The 16203-nt window shown below is 38.2% G+C and overlaps 1 protein-coding gene across 1 annotated transcript; it reads right to left on the reverse strand.

Moving 5' to 3' along the window:
- Nucleotides 1–1138: 1138 nt before the first annotated feature.
- Nucleotides 1139–15411, reverse strand: LOC104547357 (cell division cycle protein 123 homolog; the record flags this gene model as incomplete). Its single annotated transcript, XM_010193008.1, has 6 exons — nucleotides 1139–1187; nucleotides 8194–8300; nucleotides 9003–9098; nucleotides 12442–12474; nucleotides 13280–13334; nucleotides 15340–15411. Coding segments are annotated over 6 exons (412 nt in total), but the record flags the coding sequence as incomplete, so codon positions are not given.
- Between the last annotated feature and the right edge of the window lie 792 nt (nucleotides 15412–16203).

The raw sequence follows: 16203 nt of genomic DNA on the forward strand, positions 1-16203 counted from the left end.
ATCCCTGACGTTCTGTGATTCTGTGATTTATAACTGTGAAATTATTAATGAAACAACTTCAAAGTTACATTAATGATAAAGCGTGGAAAACAAAAAAAAATCCCTGCTGTACAACACAACAAATCTGTGACGGAATTGGCAGAAAGTTGCTCCCCAGTCAAAAGAGCTGATGAGCAGGATTAAATTTAAGCAAATCAACCTCTATTCTGGTATACACCCAAGCAGAATTCTGTGACGCCTTTGAAGGCGCAAACCAGTTAAAATAAGGACATGGGATGGAAATAGTAACCAAACTATTATAGTCAATAGGACAGACTGCCTGGTAATTAAAACATATCACTGGCACTTTCTCGAGTTTCTGCATTTCCTAAGCTGAAGTATTCAGATGGATCCATCGTTTTGAGGGCCTCAATTACTGCTCTTGGGTACGGGAAACACCCAACACCTATCAACCGCAGCAGAAAAACGTCAGTAATCAAAGGTGACACTCCTAACTACAGTGTAAACATCAAACTCTTTCTTCCAACTTTCAGATGTCCTGTATTTTTAACACATTATGATAGTGCTTTAAAAACAACAGGGTTCATTCACTTTTCTAAAGCCCTTTAAGCCCACGGGATGATGACAAATGCTATATTTACATAAAAATTATTATTAGAAACATGACTCGATCCTATCATAAAAGCAATAGCAGCACATGAACAGTTTAAAGCGGTGTTAATATCTGTGTTGCTAACTTAACATTTTAATCCCGTGACAAGCATAAGAAACAAGATATGAGAGACCACTTCAGGACGTCCCCAGCCACTACAGCGAGCTTCTCCCTTAGAAACCTCAACTGTGACGTTCACAAGCAGCCTGCTATCAGGAATATGAGACTTTCAGCTACCGAACTTGTCCTTTCCAGCAAAATGTGACAGACGTGAGAGCAAACTGCAAGGAAGTCTGAGCTTTAGCTCATCTGATCTGTAATAAAATGAACTCTTTATGACCTGTAGCACTGAACCAGACCTCCTCGCACTGCCCAAGCAACGTAATTAAAACAAAACAAATTTTATGGGCACATACCCAAGCACAAGTGACACCCTGCCTGTGAGCATTTCGTTTGAGTTACCAGAAATCATGCAAAAAGTCCTACCTCATAGTTCAAGGAAGGATCAGGGGAATCATCAGTACAGTGGATAAATCTGGAAAAGTAAGGCACAAGCATCAAAATCTGCTTTTATATATAAGATTTTAGCCATAGTGAGAAAAACAATCCCAAACTATCAATCACAAAAACTACTGTTATTGCTAAGATATACAAAGCCAAGTAAATACAATACATCAATAACAAACCTTCTTTCAACAATTATCAGGGAAAAAGAAGAAAAAAAAAACACCTCTCTTTTAATTTGTATAGGGATGTGGCTAAAATGTGAGTGTTTACTCATTGTTGAGGAGCTTTTTTTGTTTGATTGATTCAACAGTGCTGCTCCTTTCCTCTTTATTGTTATGTTGGCATAACTGGATTGTCAAAGAACCAGACACACTTGTGCAATTTAATCCAGTTTCATTGCAGCGTGTTTTCCCTAGTACTTCTAACGTTTAACTTCTCAAACCACACAACAGAGACACATCACCATGCCTTGCAGCAGTTCAGAATTATTTTCATTTCCATGAATAAGGGATGCAAAGCAGCACCACTCGACACTTCTGATTCCACAGCATGGTATCTTGCTAAATTAAGAGCCTTAAGAAATACTCTTACAAATCTCTTGAGAGTCAGAACAAACAAAACTATTTCCATAACTGCAAGCAGATGTTAAGGCTTTGTCCCTTGTGAGTAGCTGACTCTGTGTGTCACCTTTCAGGAACTATGAAGAGCGGAGGCAATTACACCCAAGCCAACTTCTATGTACCTTTTTGGTGTTTTACAGCAAACCTTGTGATAAACCCTGTAATTTTCAAATGGAATTAGCAAGAAAACATGCATTTTCCTTTCAGGCAAACTTCCTGACCTTATTGGCAACAAACTACTTTGATGCACAGAAGAACTGTGTAAAGAGTCACTGCTGAGCAATAGTCTCAAATGGCAACATTTATACTATCTCCCTTTGGCACCAAATTTAGTTAAGCAATCCAAAAGTCTAATGTCTCCAATACCAGCATTGTGTTTGTAAGACACGGCTGCCCAGCCTTCAGTTTGAAGTGAAGAGCTGTCATACGAGTTCATTCAGCGTGCTGCCAGCAGAAATACATTTCACATGTTTTAGTTTAGACTTCACCATCCACTACACGCAGAAAAGGGAAATGGCAGGCATGCTTTCCAAAAGTACTGTAATCAAACAGATCATATATATCCGTAAGCCTATGTAAACAGATAACATCCTTCAACTACAGTTTATATTCCCCGCAATTTAAGATCTGCCAAGGCAATACAAACAAATTCATGAGAGCTTGCATTTTTGCTAGACTCAAAATTCCTCCTTTACTAGCATAGAAGCCTGCCATGCTCAAGAAAATATCACACACATGCAAAACCAATCATAAACTTTATCCTAAAAGGCAGCTGAAGTCCAGCACGTGGAGTTTTACAGTCCCTGCACACTGGGACCTGCATTAGCTCTCATAGACTTCCATACCTGAGATCAGGGTACCTGCAACCTGCTTCATTCCAGTAACATGCAGTCTTTTCCAGCAGTCAAAAAACAGCCTTATGAACAATCACAATTATCCCCTGCTCAACCCTCAAATATTCTGGGTGAGACCTATGTGGGGAAAGAAACTTCCTCTTTCCTTGTAAGTCAGAAAATTAAATCCTTGGGTGCCATCCCAAGCCACGCAGACTGCTCAGGAACTATTGCCAGATCAAGCAAACAGGCAAAATGATGAGTATCGGAAAAAATAGTGCAAGACGCAGCAACATTATTTTTCATGAACCTTAATGACACAGGACTGAGTACAAATAAGGGAAAAAATGGGAGAAAACAGCAAAAGTCAAAACCTCAGATTTTTGTAGCCTCACTTTCCTTCTGAATAGTATCACAGGTTTTTGTCAACAAAACGCCATTACTACCACATCTTTTTGGGGGGTAAATTTTGGGCAACTTGAGGTAGTTGCAATCTTATACTTTTTAACCAACTTATTGTAGCACTGATTGTTCAGACCCAGCTGAATTAGTCTACCACATATGGCCTTTTGATCATAAGGGGTAGAAGACCAAGCGGGGTTTCCTTTAACCTGCAGTCCACTCAGGTTTGGAGGTACTTGAAAGAACAAATCAGAAAGACTCCCGACTCTGGGCTCTCTTTTCTGAAGCCTTTGAAAATTGGCATTTTGAATACTGCCAAGGGGGCAGGAATTAAACTCAACTGCTTACAGGCCTTGTGCTGCGGTCAACAGCTTGTTTACAGATTTATATGTAGATGTCAAGAAGAGAAGGATCGAGATCTCTTTATACGCAGCAGCTGTATCTTAACCTCCAAATGCATATACTTGACAAAAGGACACACCACATGAAGCCATTAAGCAGTTCAGTTTTCAACACTGAGAAAAGCAATTTAAGAAGATTTGTAAGACCTCCAGTATTTATCCTGCTAAGAGAGCCATGAACTCATTTGCAAATCACTGAGATTATTCTGTGGACAATAAACTATCATGAATATAATGAGAATTGTAAAAGTAATTCTGTACCTGGCAGTTCCCCTGATATCATCTCACGGTTTATTTTAAAGCCTTAATTAAAAAAAAAAAAATCAAGGAGAAACTTCTAACAGACTTTGAACTGCATCTTTATTTCTTGAATACTGAACCTTGCCGGAACTTTAAGGACTAAAGGAAATAGAAAATTCATGCACCATTCAAAAACGGATCTTGTGCTACACTATAAACTGCTAGGAAAAAGGGAATGCGAGTAAAACCTCAAGAAAAATAATATCAAACATCAACATTCCACATCTTCCCTTGTGGAACTGTCTGCCCCGAAACAAAGTCTAAACCAGCAGCTACCGTTCTGCCTAAAAAGCATCCCGAGTGCCACCTCACATCTTTATGAGCCAACACTGCCTCCTATGTTCTGTTTGGAGAACACAGGCTGTTATTCCTCCACATCTCAGAAAAACTTTATCGTTTCTTTATGAGTTGTTGATTCAATATTTAGAAGCATTAAGTCTGGTATCAAAAACGTAGACCAAATGCCAGCTTAAAATCAAGGAGGACTGAAATGTCTGCTAGGTTTTAAAGTCAAACAATGTGCTTAGGAGCCAGATGGGCTAAACCTCACTCAAAAGCAACTTTCTCAATTGTTCTCAGAAACAAGCATTTAAATTTTAACCAAGCCCTCTTATAAACACCTAAATAAATAAAAAAAACATTGCATCTTCCCTCGTGTCCCTTTGTATCTTGTACATTAATATATTTGCCATCTTTTCCTTGGCCCAGCGGGAGTTGCTACCCCTGCTAACCTAGTAGATATTTCTTACCTACTATATGTGGCTCAGATGGTCCCTTCACTCTGTTTCCTGAGCTCAGGCAGAGTTGAGCGGCTACTTTTAGGCTCTTTACTTCACCTGTCTAACCAGCTTCTCAAAAAGCTTTCAGGAATGAAGTTCTGGAAGTAACAGGGTCATAGCATCAGCTGGTCCAATAAAATACTGAGAGTCAATTTATACCACTTATGTGCACACCAGAAAACAGTCATTCTTGCAGGCGACTCATACTGCCTCTCTGTAACAAATCACATATCCACAACACTAAGTTTTTGAAAGCCTACATTAAAACCTGAAAAGTTAAGGATCAGACCACCCACAAGTTTCTGTGAACTCAGCTAAGTAAAATGCAATGCTTACTTTGAAGCAGAAACGGCATTGACTACATTAATGATCACGTTGCTCTGAAGTTGTTGTTACTTTATCCAAAATTAACAAGGAGAAAAGTTCGCTCCATTCTGAACTTTTCAGCCAAACAAAGCATCAACATCATGAGAGAATCCAAACATTTAAATTAGTCAAAACTTAATTAGTCATGGTCAGTATGTTTGCATTAAGGCCATATTTTTTAATGGTTTGCATTGAAGTATTGCATAGTTGAAGTTTTCACAGGACTTGTAACAGTTGAGAGTTACAGCAAGGGCAGTTCCCTGACCTGAACAAAGTATAGATCAATACCAGATAAGCAAATAGGAAATGGGAGAGGAAAGAAGAGGCAAATATGGTTTGCTTTAAGTCCCACACCACTGGCAAAGCTGGACTAAGAAACAGATTTTCATGTTGCCATTGCAAAGTCTTTTCCACATTATGACCCATGAAGTGGATTTTTAAGTTGATAAAATTGAACAGAAAACAAAATAAAACCAAAAATGGATATACAACACTTCAGCTGTTTCCTGTTACTTATTCGGGGCAAGAAACTTTTAGACCATACTGATTATTAATGGAAGAAGTAGAAATATAGAGCATTTATCCTCCCTCCAAGTAGCCCTTTCAAGGGAAATGGATGTATTATGTATCCAATTTTCATTTGTTCAGCACTTCAGGTTCTTATGCCTGCTACATTTATAATTTTTGCTTGCTAAGGACTAAGGAACTGGCAGCTAATCAATAGCATAATTAAGGAAGACCACCATTCTGATTCAGCAATAATCATTTCACTGTTTGAGTGGGGACATTTTGTACAAATAACTTCGTAATTTAGAAACACCATGCACAGACTGGTACTTTAATCAAGTACAAGACATTTATAAAAATATAAGATACATAGAGACCAAAGTGATTTTATGCATTACTCATGTTCCCTTAGTCACAAGTACAAATTCCATTCAAATTGATGGAGACTGCAAGGCTGCACTGCCCACGTTAACTCTACCTTACCAGAACAACAAAGCCTGGCAAAAAAACAAAACCAAAAAACCTCCAAAAAACATAACCCAAATTTATACCAACACTAGATTAGACTTTATAATAAGGGAAATAAATGAAACACTTATCAAATGAAACTTTAACTTTTAGATTAGGTGATGATACCACAATCACGCCAGAGGGTTGGCTCATTTACCACCCACGAGCTGAGCTGCACTGTGGCTGTGTGTGCAGTCTTCCTTACACTGGAGAAGGAGTCTGGATTGGAGCGCTGCAATTTGAGGTGCTGCCTTTCTGCTAGAGGTTATTCTCCCACAGCAGGATCAAAAGAAGACAGCGTGCCTGCCACAGGCTGCTCAGCCACCACCGTGATCAGTCTGGTGTGAACTTAAGGTGAAATTACTGATGGTTCAAGTTAACACCCATGCTGTGAAATCTCACAACATAGGAGCTAGGATGCATTCGTTGCCTCTGCTACTAAGTCAGAACTGTCTGCAGAGGGCAAAATGAATAGCTGAGGCACTAACCTTACCCGATACAAGATAAAATCTGACAGAAAATGCACCAATTTCAATCTCAGTGGTCAACCAACTCATTCTACCACACAAATGGCATAAACTAAAAGCACAAACACACACACAGAGTTGTGACATCTTCTAAACCAAATAGTGCTTGCTAAACACTTGATTGTGTCCCAGGTGGTTCAACAAACAGGAATTCTCCAAGGAGCTCAGGGTACTTTACGTTGAACCTCTTTGGAGGTTCAATAGAATACAAAAAAACGTATTATTTAATATCCACAAAGGGCTTGATACAAAGTGTACAGTTCTTTTCAGTCCCACAAGATGCAGTCCTGAAAGCAGTTACAACAAAGGACACATTAAATTTTAGCCCTTTGAGCAAACTGTCCTCAAGACACCTGGCCAAGTGACCGAGCCTCCCACTAGAGAAAACCATGAAATAAAGCTCTTTGGTAAGGCACCGAAGTCTCCAGAAAATTACTATTCACTCACCTCTGTAACGTAAATTACAGATTTATCATCTTCCCCATCCCTTTCAATCTCTATGATCCCAGAACCGTAAATTCTCAATGCTCACAATTGTTTCCCTAATCCAACATATTTTTCAAACTGTCTTCTCACTCCAACATCTTCTCCCCTCCTTCTCAGACTCTTCCTTTGCACCTCATAATATTGTAGGTTGGACATAATGTAAAACCCAGCGTCAAAATTGAACTGACAATGTTGCTAGCACTCCATAAATGCAGAGATAAGGATAAGGATGTCGCTACCTATAATGTTTAATGCACAAACAAATTGGGGGGAAAGTGTTACTAGAGTTGCAGGAATAAAAACATGAAGGCAGTTGTACAGCATTAACGTAACTGGTTTCATGTTTTAGACAAGACAATTTTCATCGGGTCATAAGCTACTTAAGACAGGCCTATTATGCTTGGTAAACCTCTATAAACCGCCTAGAAGAAGTGCCCTGCATTTGATTGAGTCTCCTAAATACTGTGGTAATATAAATAAACATTGAATAATTAGTAGAAAATAATCTCTGATACCAAGCCATGGATTGCCATTTTTCTTTGAAAGTCTGCTTTTCTGAAAAAGTAATAGTAATAATAGTAACAAGAACATTAAATTCCAGTAATTTTATGTTCTTTCAGAAAAAGGCTATACTTTAGAAGTGAGTGACATGAATCAGATGCAGGTACTACAAGAGGAAACTTTCTATACAATAAATACTTTCTTCACGTGAGCAGACAAAATAAAGCCCAAGCACAATATATTTGTAATTTTATCTGTTACTGTCCCTAGACACAGTTCCTGGAGTGCATTTGTTCAAGAGCTATAAGAACCTGAGTTCAGAAGAAGCTCTAGGAATACATTAGCAGAAGTCTCGGGCATCTTCCAGGCAGCCACACAAACTTCAACAGCTTTAAAATTTGAAAAAAACATGGTAAAGGCATGCTGTGTTACCATGAAAAGTGGTAACAGTAAGGTAGGTAGCAACAAGTAAACATCAAGAGGGGTGGGAAGGCAAAAAAAGCCCAAGATTAAAACATCAGTCGAAAAAGACTGATGGAAAAAAGACTGTGGAAAGAGCTCGATAAAAATGGTCTTAGTCCATAGTGTCATTTTGCATGTACTACTTCAATATAATGTCTTCCTGTTTTGCTTTTCATTCATCTGCAGTTCAGTGTTCAGTTGTACTTGAACAACTTTTAAACGTGACTATGTATTTTTGTTTCAGATATTTATCGTTACTGCACAGTAAAGAGTAACATCTTTCAAAACAACTGAAATGTTAGCCTCAGAGGGGTGGAGTTTTATTATGAAATCTACTTACGGTTGAGTGAGGTCACGGGTAATGAAGTCTGAACTCTTGAAGAGGAGGAAGATGTCACTGAGAGCTTTACATTTCAGAGAGCTGTTCATTGCTATCCAGTAGGCATCCTAAACAAAAAAAAAGGAGATTGTCAAGAAATGCACCTTTACTAGCAGGAAGGAACGTAAGCTGCAGATCTAGCAGCACTACACATCATGCAACATTTTAAATACACACAGAAAATGATTTCTTTATTTTGAGAAAAGCTTCATTAGCTGTGACAAGAGACACAATAGTTATTGCTTTTCTTATGAATACTCTGCTGAAAGCAGAGCAAATCCATTTAAAAGAAAACTAAGTTTTTGCCTTACTGCCTCCAGGCACCTTTTTTTTTGGAGGGCCTCACTGAATACAAGTTTCCCTTGAGAATACGATACAAAACCATTCGGGTGCAACCATCCTTAAGGTATAGTTAGAGTACCTAAAAATAACTAGAGGGAAGTGTATTGCTTTTTTTAAAAAGGTGGGGTTTTAATCTTTATCCCAGGCAAAGTTTTCAACTAGTATCCTAAATGAGAAGAGTCTCGTTATTTGTGACAAGGATACATAAGAAAGACCGTGCTGCCTGGCATCAGCCTCATCATAGTGCAGCATCGAGCTCTAATCCACCAGAACAATTTGCTGTATCATACTTCACCGTTATCTTGTCTATCGCTCTCTCCTTTATCAGACCCACTAGTCTCTTCTACTTTCCAATGCGTTAAGATAAAACAAACAAGAAAATCCTTATGATAACATCCGTTACAAATTTTGGCAGTCAGCATTCTTACCCTTGGAGCACTCCAGTTAAGTTTAGGAAAAACACTACCACCCAAGGAACTTATTGCTTCTTGAACTTTAGCTGTAAACTCAGGAAATTCTGGTGCCTGAACAAAGAACAACAACAAAAATATGTCAGCTTCAACAGACTTAATAGTGAAGTGCAGCTACTTCTAAATACCATTCGAAATTCACACGGTAGAAGGAATGAACTTGTCCAAAAATCAGGAATCAAGAACCCCACAAAAATAATGTGTTCGTAGAAATAAACTGCTTAAGATTCAACTCTGACATTCTTTCAGTCAGAGAAAATTGAAAACACATTTCCAGTTCTCACTCTCCTTTCTAGCAAGATTCCATGAGCTTCAAGGGAAAACTCGAAACTTCGTAACATTCCGCATGAAAGCGGCACCAACAGCTGGCAAACACGCAAGGCAAATAAACAGACCTTAAATACACACCCCTTGTTTTATACCCGATGGTAGATTATAGTACACAAAAAAGTTCCAAGATCTAAATACAAACAAATGAAATCTCGAAAATAGTTTGTTTAGAATTAAGTATCTCCTTAGAAAATCTAAAATACAAATACTGGAGCAATCTGTCAAGTATTAAAAGGTGGAAAGAGATCAGTTTTGTTTTGCTACAGTTCTGTAGTTGTATTTAAGAGCACACTAAGAGAGTAAAGGTAAATAAAATCAACTCGGAGTGACAGTTCCTCATTTAAGCTGTAGTTATACAAAATGTTGTTAGTAATATTTTAACTAATTGGCCCTTAAATTAGGTCTTAAAGTAGCTTCTTAATATATTGCATCAAAATAGAGGACACACTGTAAAGGTATGTGTTGGACTAGAAAACCTTGCCTTGTAAAAAACACTGTCAGTATTTGTAAACATAAGATGGGGGGGGAAAAAAATCATCAGGATGCTATAAACTCCACTTTGGATGTGTTGCCATAGACAAAGACAGATTGCTGACCTATAGAAATATGAAAGGATTTCAGGTGTATGTCAAGGATTTTTCATGTAATAGAATTTATAGCATAAAGGATATAAGAACACTTATTTCTGCCTGAATATTTTTAAACCTAGCTCAAAGATAACTTTCAGGCTAAAGCTAACTGAGGCCTCCAAAAGAACAAAGTTCTCACAGCCACACAAGTGATCAAAAAGAGTTTATATATTTTGGCACCTCCTTTCTGCAGCCCCACCAAATGCAGACACTTAAAAAAAACCCCTTCTTACATTTTAGTGCAGTGACCTAGACTGAACTTCAAACATTCTGATCCAATCTTCTCGTGTTTTGACAGAAGTCAGGAGTCATACCATATACGTCATACCAGCACATATTAAGCCTCCCTGGGGAAATGTTACCATCACGTCATTTGATTAATACAAGTGAAGAAATATACACAAAAGGATAGTTCTGAGGCTGCATAAACAAGCCAAATTAAAATATTTCCTAAATTCTGAATGCTTGACTTTGCAGACATCAATGTTAAAGCATGGGGCTTTTTTAAACACTAAATTTTCTATAATCCTATATGGTAATTCTTCTACACAATATAGAAGGGACAAGGGAAACAAGTTCTACCTGACTACTCAGGCAGGTGATCAAAGCCAAATCACACCCACAGCCCACCTTACCGCTTCCTGAGCCAAGAAACCAGTAGAGAATTATAACCTAGGATTTATCATTAGTAAAGTACACACGCCCTAAGCTAACAGCAGGTACAGAACAACAGTCTCCAGCCTCTCCCACTATTCTCCACACATAATGTTCCCTAGCGTATCCCTGTTCAGCTTCCACACCACTACTTGATCCACTCATCTCTTGCAGTAATTCCAGCTGCCCACCCTTGTGCACACAACACAGGCTGGTTCTTCATTCTCTCCATCACAGTCAGTGGTAGAATAGAAGACTATTTCCATTCACTCACTGACCCCTAGTTTTCAGGTTGAGAAAGGGTATTTGCCATGGATGGAGTCTTCAGGGCAATCATCTACTAAATTTACAAGACGGTAAAGAGCACATTGTGAAATTCTACTTTTAGAGTCTCTTTCTTTGACCAAAAGTAGGTGTATTTTTGTAATAACTAGCCACAGGCACAACCCATGTACATTATTAACCATTTTCAACGTTCCAGGTTTGGCAAAAGACAAAGCCCTGTGAGTCTCTGAAAAAAAGTCACCTTGGAGGCCAAAACACCCCTCCTTCTTCCACTACCTCTACTGTTATTGCTGAGCATGGTATTATACAGTATGGAATATCCCTTAAGACAACTTGGGTCAGCTGTCCTGGCTTTGTCTCCTCTTCTTCTCTTGGGGCAAAGTGGGAAAAGAGGAAGCCCTGACACTATGCAAGCACTGTCCAGCAATAGCTGAAAGTTAACTCCATCCCAGTCAGTCCCAGTAAAACATTAGCAGTAAAGCTGCAATCCATACACAGGACACACTCCTTACCCAGCTAAGCAGAAATCACTTGGCCTATACCCTTCTGATGAGTATCATACAACTTGATTGTGCATTTCCTTACTGCATTGTACACGATAACAAAACCTGATTCAGAAGTCTGACACTATTTCTTTAGCAATATTAACATGAGCTTCCCAAAAGAAAAGATGGATACCAAAATCCTCATTCTGAATAATTTACAATCTAAGGCATCTACTTTATCAAAGCTTAGATATTTGAACTGAAGCTATCAGTGTGCACAAATTTGGCATGGATTAAAGTCTATGCTATTAATTCTGCGCTAGCAAACACGCAACTCAAAGCAAGGGCTGCGTTCATATTGCACCTAATTCAACATGAGCAATTCAACACTGCTGAATATTAGAGAGCTAACAGGACTGAAGTATCAATGGCAGACAAGTGGCACAAGCATGTTAACTCTTGGGCAACAGCATGTTTCAAAAAAGATGTAAAAAGAGAGAAAGGAAGCCTAGTTCGTATCCATCGTGATCCTGATTCCTGCACAGTGCAAGGGGAGCATAAAGACAAGAAAACGGGGGGAAAAAAAAAGAGGATAGAAAGAAATGTACTTGGGAAGAAATCGTGGCAAAGCTGTAAGAGAAGAGTTGTGAAAATTGAGCTGCAGGGGCTTCATTTCTTCTGCATGCAGTCTGATTAAGTAATTGGGAGATATTCAAAGTGGTGAAAATGAAAGGCAGCTATATTTAGAGCCATACTTCAGTTCATTTCCTATAGTCTAACAAGTGTATGATTGTTGGGAATGAAGAAAAGCACTTTATTTTTAGTTAAATAAAATTAAGCCAGCAAAACTTTTTTAAAGTTACAGACATCTAAACTGCCATCCGTCTAGAATGGTTTGAAAACTGTTAAAAGACAGCAACAGATATCTCCAACTGGCAACAAGTTTATATCACAAGGTTGCAGAAAGGATACTGCTGGCCAACCCACATGTTACACTGTGTTACAGGACCTTACCTTAAGCGTTGTAGTGTTCTCATCATCTGACCACTGTTAAAAGTAAGAACAAATCAAAGGTTACTGGGTTCCTGAGGCATCCTTTATAATTTATGAGAACATCAGAATTCATATGGCTTCCTACAATGCATGGATCAAATCATTGCCCTGGAGCTCCTGCAGCACAGCATCACCATCCTCCAATTATTACGGTTGTAAATTAAGGCAGGAAAAAATATTGTCTATTCAGCAGAAGTACTATTCTAAAGTATGGATAAAAGACGACACCTATGTATTTTATTTGTGATTTATATAACAAATTTGGGCATTTCAGAACTCAACAGTCTTCCCTGTCTAAAGCCTGTCCACAGCTCCAGCACTTCCATCAGACCCATTTGTATTTCTTTTTCATCTTCTTTTTATACCTTCTGTAACCTCGTGCTTAAAATGTTTATATTTTCCATTGTTTTTCTTCTAGAACACCCTTCTGAGCTATTATGGCATCAGAAACTTTCATAATTTCTGAAATAACTCCTCCAAATCCACTCCTCCTAATTTTTCAGGCCATGAAACAGCATTAAGATCAATTCCAATAACCTTCAACACTTCCTACTCATTATTACAAATGCAATTATTGAGAAATAAAATAAAATTAAAAGAGTCTTCTGTGAAAGAGTATAGAAACATTTTAAACCTTCCCTGGTATCATAATATATATAAACAATGAAGTGTAAGTTTTTCAAGGCTATTATGGGATTATTATTTTTGTGAAGTACTCTCCTCACCTATAAATTATGCAGAAAAGGTTACATTCACATTTCCTAAAGAGACCTGACATTAAGTTGCATTCTATACTGACCTGTATTTCCTCTGCATCGTCACTCCCTTCCTGAGCATGACTTGGTGGATCTTCTCTAAAACAAAAAAATTAGCAGGAAAAAAAAATTAAGCACTGAAGTTTGACTTGACTGTATACATGACATCTCCACCACATCTACCTCAAAATGTTTTCAGAAGATTAAGCTTCAAAACCCCTAGCAGAGAAAAATCAGAGCAAGCCAGTACAAAAACCTGAAGACCAGACATGCTGGCATTAGACTTGGGCCCTACCCAAAACATTTTGCTTCTTTCTAATTTGCAGATCACCTTCTGCTCTGAAAACACCATAGCTGAAGCTTTTCAACACCCTATCAATCATTCTTTTCCCACTTTACTGTACTCCCACAGCACAAATTAAACAAATTTCTTTTTTTTTTTAAAAAAAACAAGTTCAATTTAAATTATGCTTTGTCTCCATACTTCTTTTCCAAGTAAAAATTTATAAAACTTGAGTTTCAGATGTTAGCCTGTGAATTTCTGGTTCTGAATTTTATCTTTTTCTACACAGGGGAGATCTGCTGTTGTAAAAATTCGGATATTTGGGAGAAAGCACTTGATTACAAATGTTCCCTTGAAGTTTTAGTTGACTTTTGAAGTTCTTTAGCCAAAATAACTGAGTGTGAAGATCTTAAAGGAGAAGATCAAGCTCTTCAAGAAGACTTATTCACAGTAAGCCAGTGTACAAACAGGGTAAGTTCAAATGTATGTCCCTGCCAAAAGTCAACTCTTCAACAAGCTAAGTCTCTGCAGTCCCTTAATGCACTTCCATAGGGATTAAACTCTCAGTTCAGTTTTTGAGATCTAGAGGTCAGATACTAGCTCACCGAAGATTAAAAGCAATCTTGGCCTTGACTGCGAGAAGATCACATTCACTTCCAGCTAAGAAAGTTCAACTGTGAGGAAAAACTGGTTTCTGAAAGGGATCTTAATTAGAAAACATCCTAAAAAATATAATTTAAGCCAAATATACAGCTGTCCATTATTCCACTGAAGACAGAAGAAATTGTTTGTATAACATAGCTGTAAAGTCAAACCCTCAGTTTCAGCTTTTTTGAAGGCTTATTAAAAAAATAAATGTCTTCTGCTACATAAGTTGCACAATTGTGCAGAAGCAGGCGACAATGCTACTTCTTATCCAAAATGGTTTAAAAAACAATTCTCATTTTCTAGATATCTTTTAAATTTTAAAATTCCTTTTTATAAAAAGGCTTTTCATCTTTACAAGGTGCTTAAACAGCTTCAATTTTATATAAATTGATTCTTGAGAAGACAGGCATAGCTCCCTTATACTCACAGCCCAATTGGTTGCTCTGTGAGAGGCAAACTACCAGTTAGAAAATGATGGAGCGTGGACCGATTTCCAAGTCTGATCATTAACAAGACGTATGCATGCAATAATAACTGTACAAAGAAGCCACACAGCTTGATTCTAAGCAGAAAACAAAGAACAAGGCCTGGGTTCTTACCAACTGTTTCTCATATCTATCCACCTCATCTTTCTCCATCCAAAGCCTTGGCATACATATACATACAGGACATTCAGCCTTGCCACACGCATGGATTACATGTATGCAAACAATTATACAAACTCAATAATTACTAAGATTTTATATATAGCTTATCTTTTTGAGAATTAAATTCGGGTAACTTCACCTAACCCTGAATAAGGCAGTAGGTATGTCAATGGTGTGGCACAGCTCAAGCCTCTGAACTGGAGCTAAACATATCAAAGCAATCAAAACAGCAGGCTGTGCACCTGAGACTGGCAGACTCCCCAAGGAAAGGGAGAGGCAAAATGAAAAAACTGCCCCCACTTGGTCTAGAATCAAGTGTGTTAAATGGATTTAGGATCTGCATCAGGCAGTTTTACTAACAGCAACAGTAGTCCATTCACACACTCACACTGTATGAGGTTTACTGCAGCCAGACTGGTCAAATTTTTAAAAGCCATTATGCAAAACACAATATGTGTATACAAAATAGCACTGTGAATATAAAATAGTATTAATACTTGAAGAGTGGGAGGAAAACACTCTTTACCTTCCGGAAACCACAAGCGTTCCATCATCCAGCAAATATTCTTTCACATTATCTGGAAGGGGAAGTATAACACTGGAAAAAACATGAAAAATTTCTTTAGTAATTTATTATTAATATTACTTTTTTCAATAATAACAAAATTTGAACAAAAATTAATGTTTTTTTATAGAACACACCTCAATAATAGTATGTTTTATTCTCTAACACTATGAAAACAAAATTTTTCTTTCTCCCCTCTCATCCCTTCCCAAAAAGCAATGCCCATTTTCCTTCCAAGGAAGCAGAGGAGAAAGAGGAAAAAAAAAAATCGTTTAAATGCACAAAAATGCCCAAATCCGTCAAAGCTCTAAGAACTTTAAAGAAAAGGGGGTGGGCGTGTGACCACTGAGGAGATGTTACTCAAACTAAAGGTTTCCCTTCTGAGATCTCAACCAAAATCTGCCAATACCACCCAGTGTTCCAATAATGCAGAACTAGAACTAAACTTGCCAAAAATATGCACGTGCTAAACACTAAAACCATAAAAGATTAAATGCTTTGATTACTAAAAGCCTGATGTCAGCACTTTTTGATCCAGCAGAGCAACTGTCTTGAGCTTGACTTTCCTGAGTTTCTGGTAGTTGTCATAACCACCTCTTGGCCTGCAGCAGCACCTTAGAAAGTGCAGAAATTGCTACAGCTTCCAGAAATACACAGAAACACAGAGTCAGCCACTTGGTTTGGGTGCATGCAGCCTTGGTTTCTTTAAGCAACCAAGTGGGACCAAGAGTGACAGGGCTGGTAGCCGACCGGCTGGTGTTCAGTGCAGAGTCCCACCAGAACAGGGAGCCTGTGCCCGGGGCTGTCCAAAACACCCCCTCAGGG

Source organism: Mesitornis unicolor, unplaced genomic scaffold (assembly GCF_000695765.1).
Source record: "Mesitornis unicolor isolate BGI_N332 unplaced genomic scaffold, ASM69576v1 scaffold3041, whole genome shotgun sequence".
In the NCBI taxonomy this organism is placed as follows: Eukaryota; Metazoa; Chordata; class Aves; order Mesitornithiformes; family Mesitornithidae; genus Mesitornis; species Mesitornis unicolor.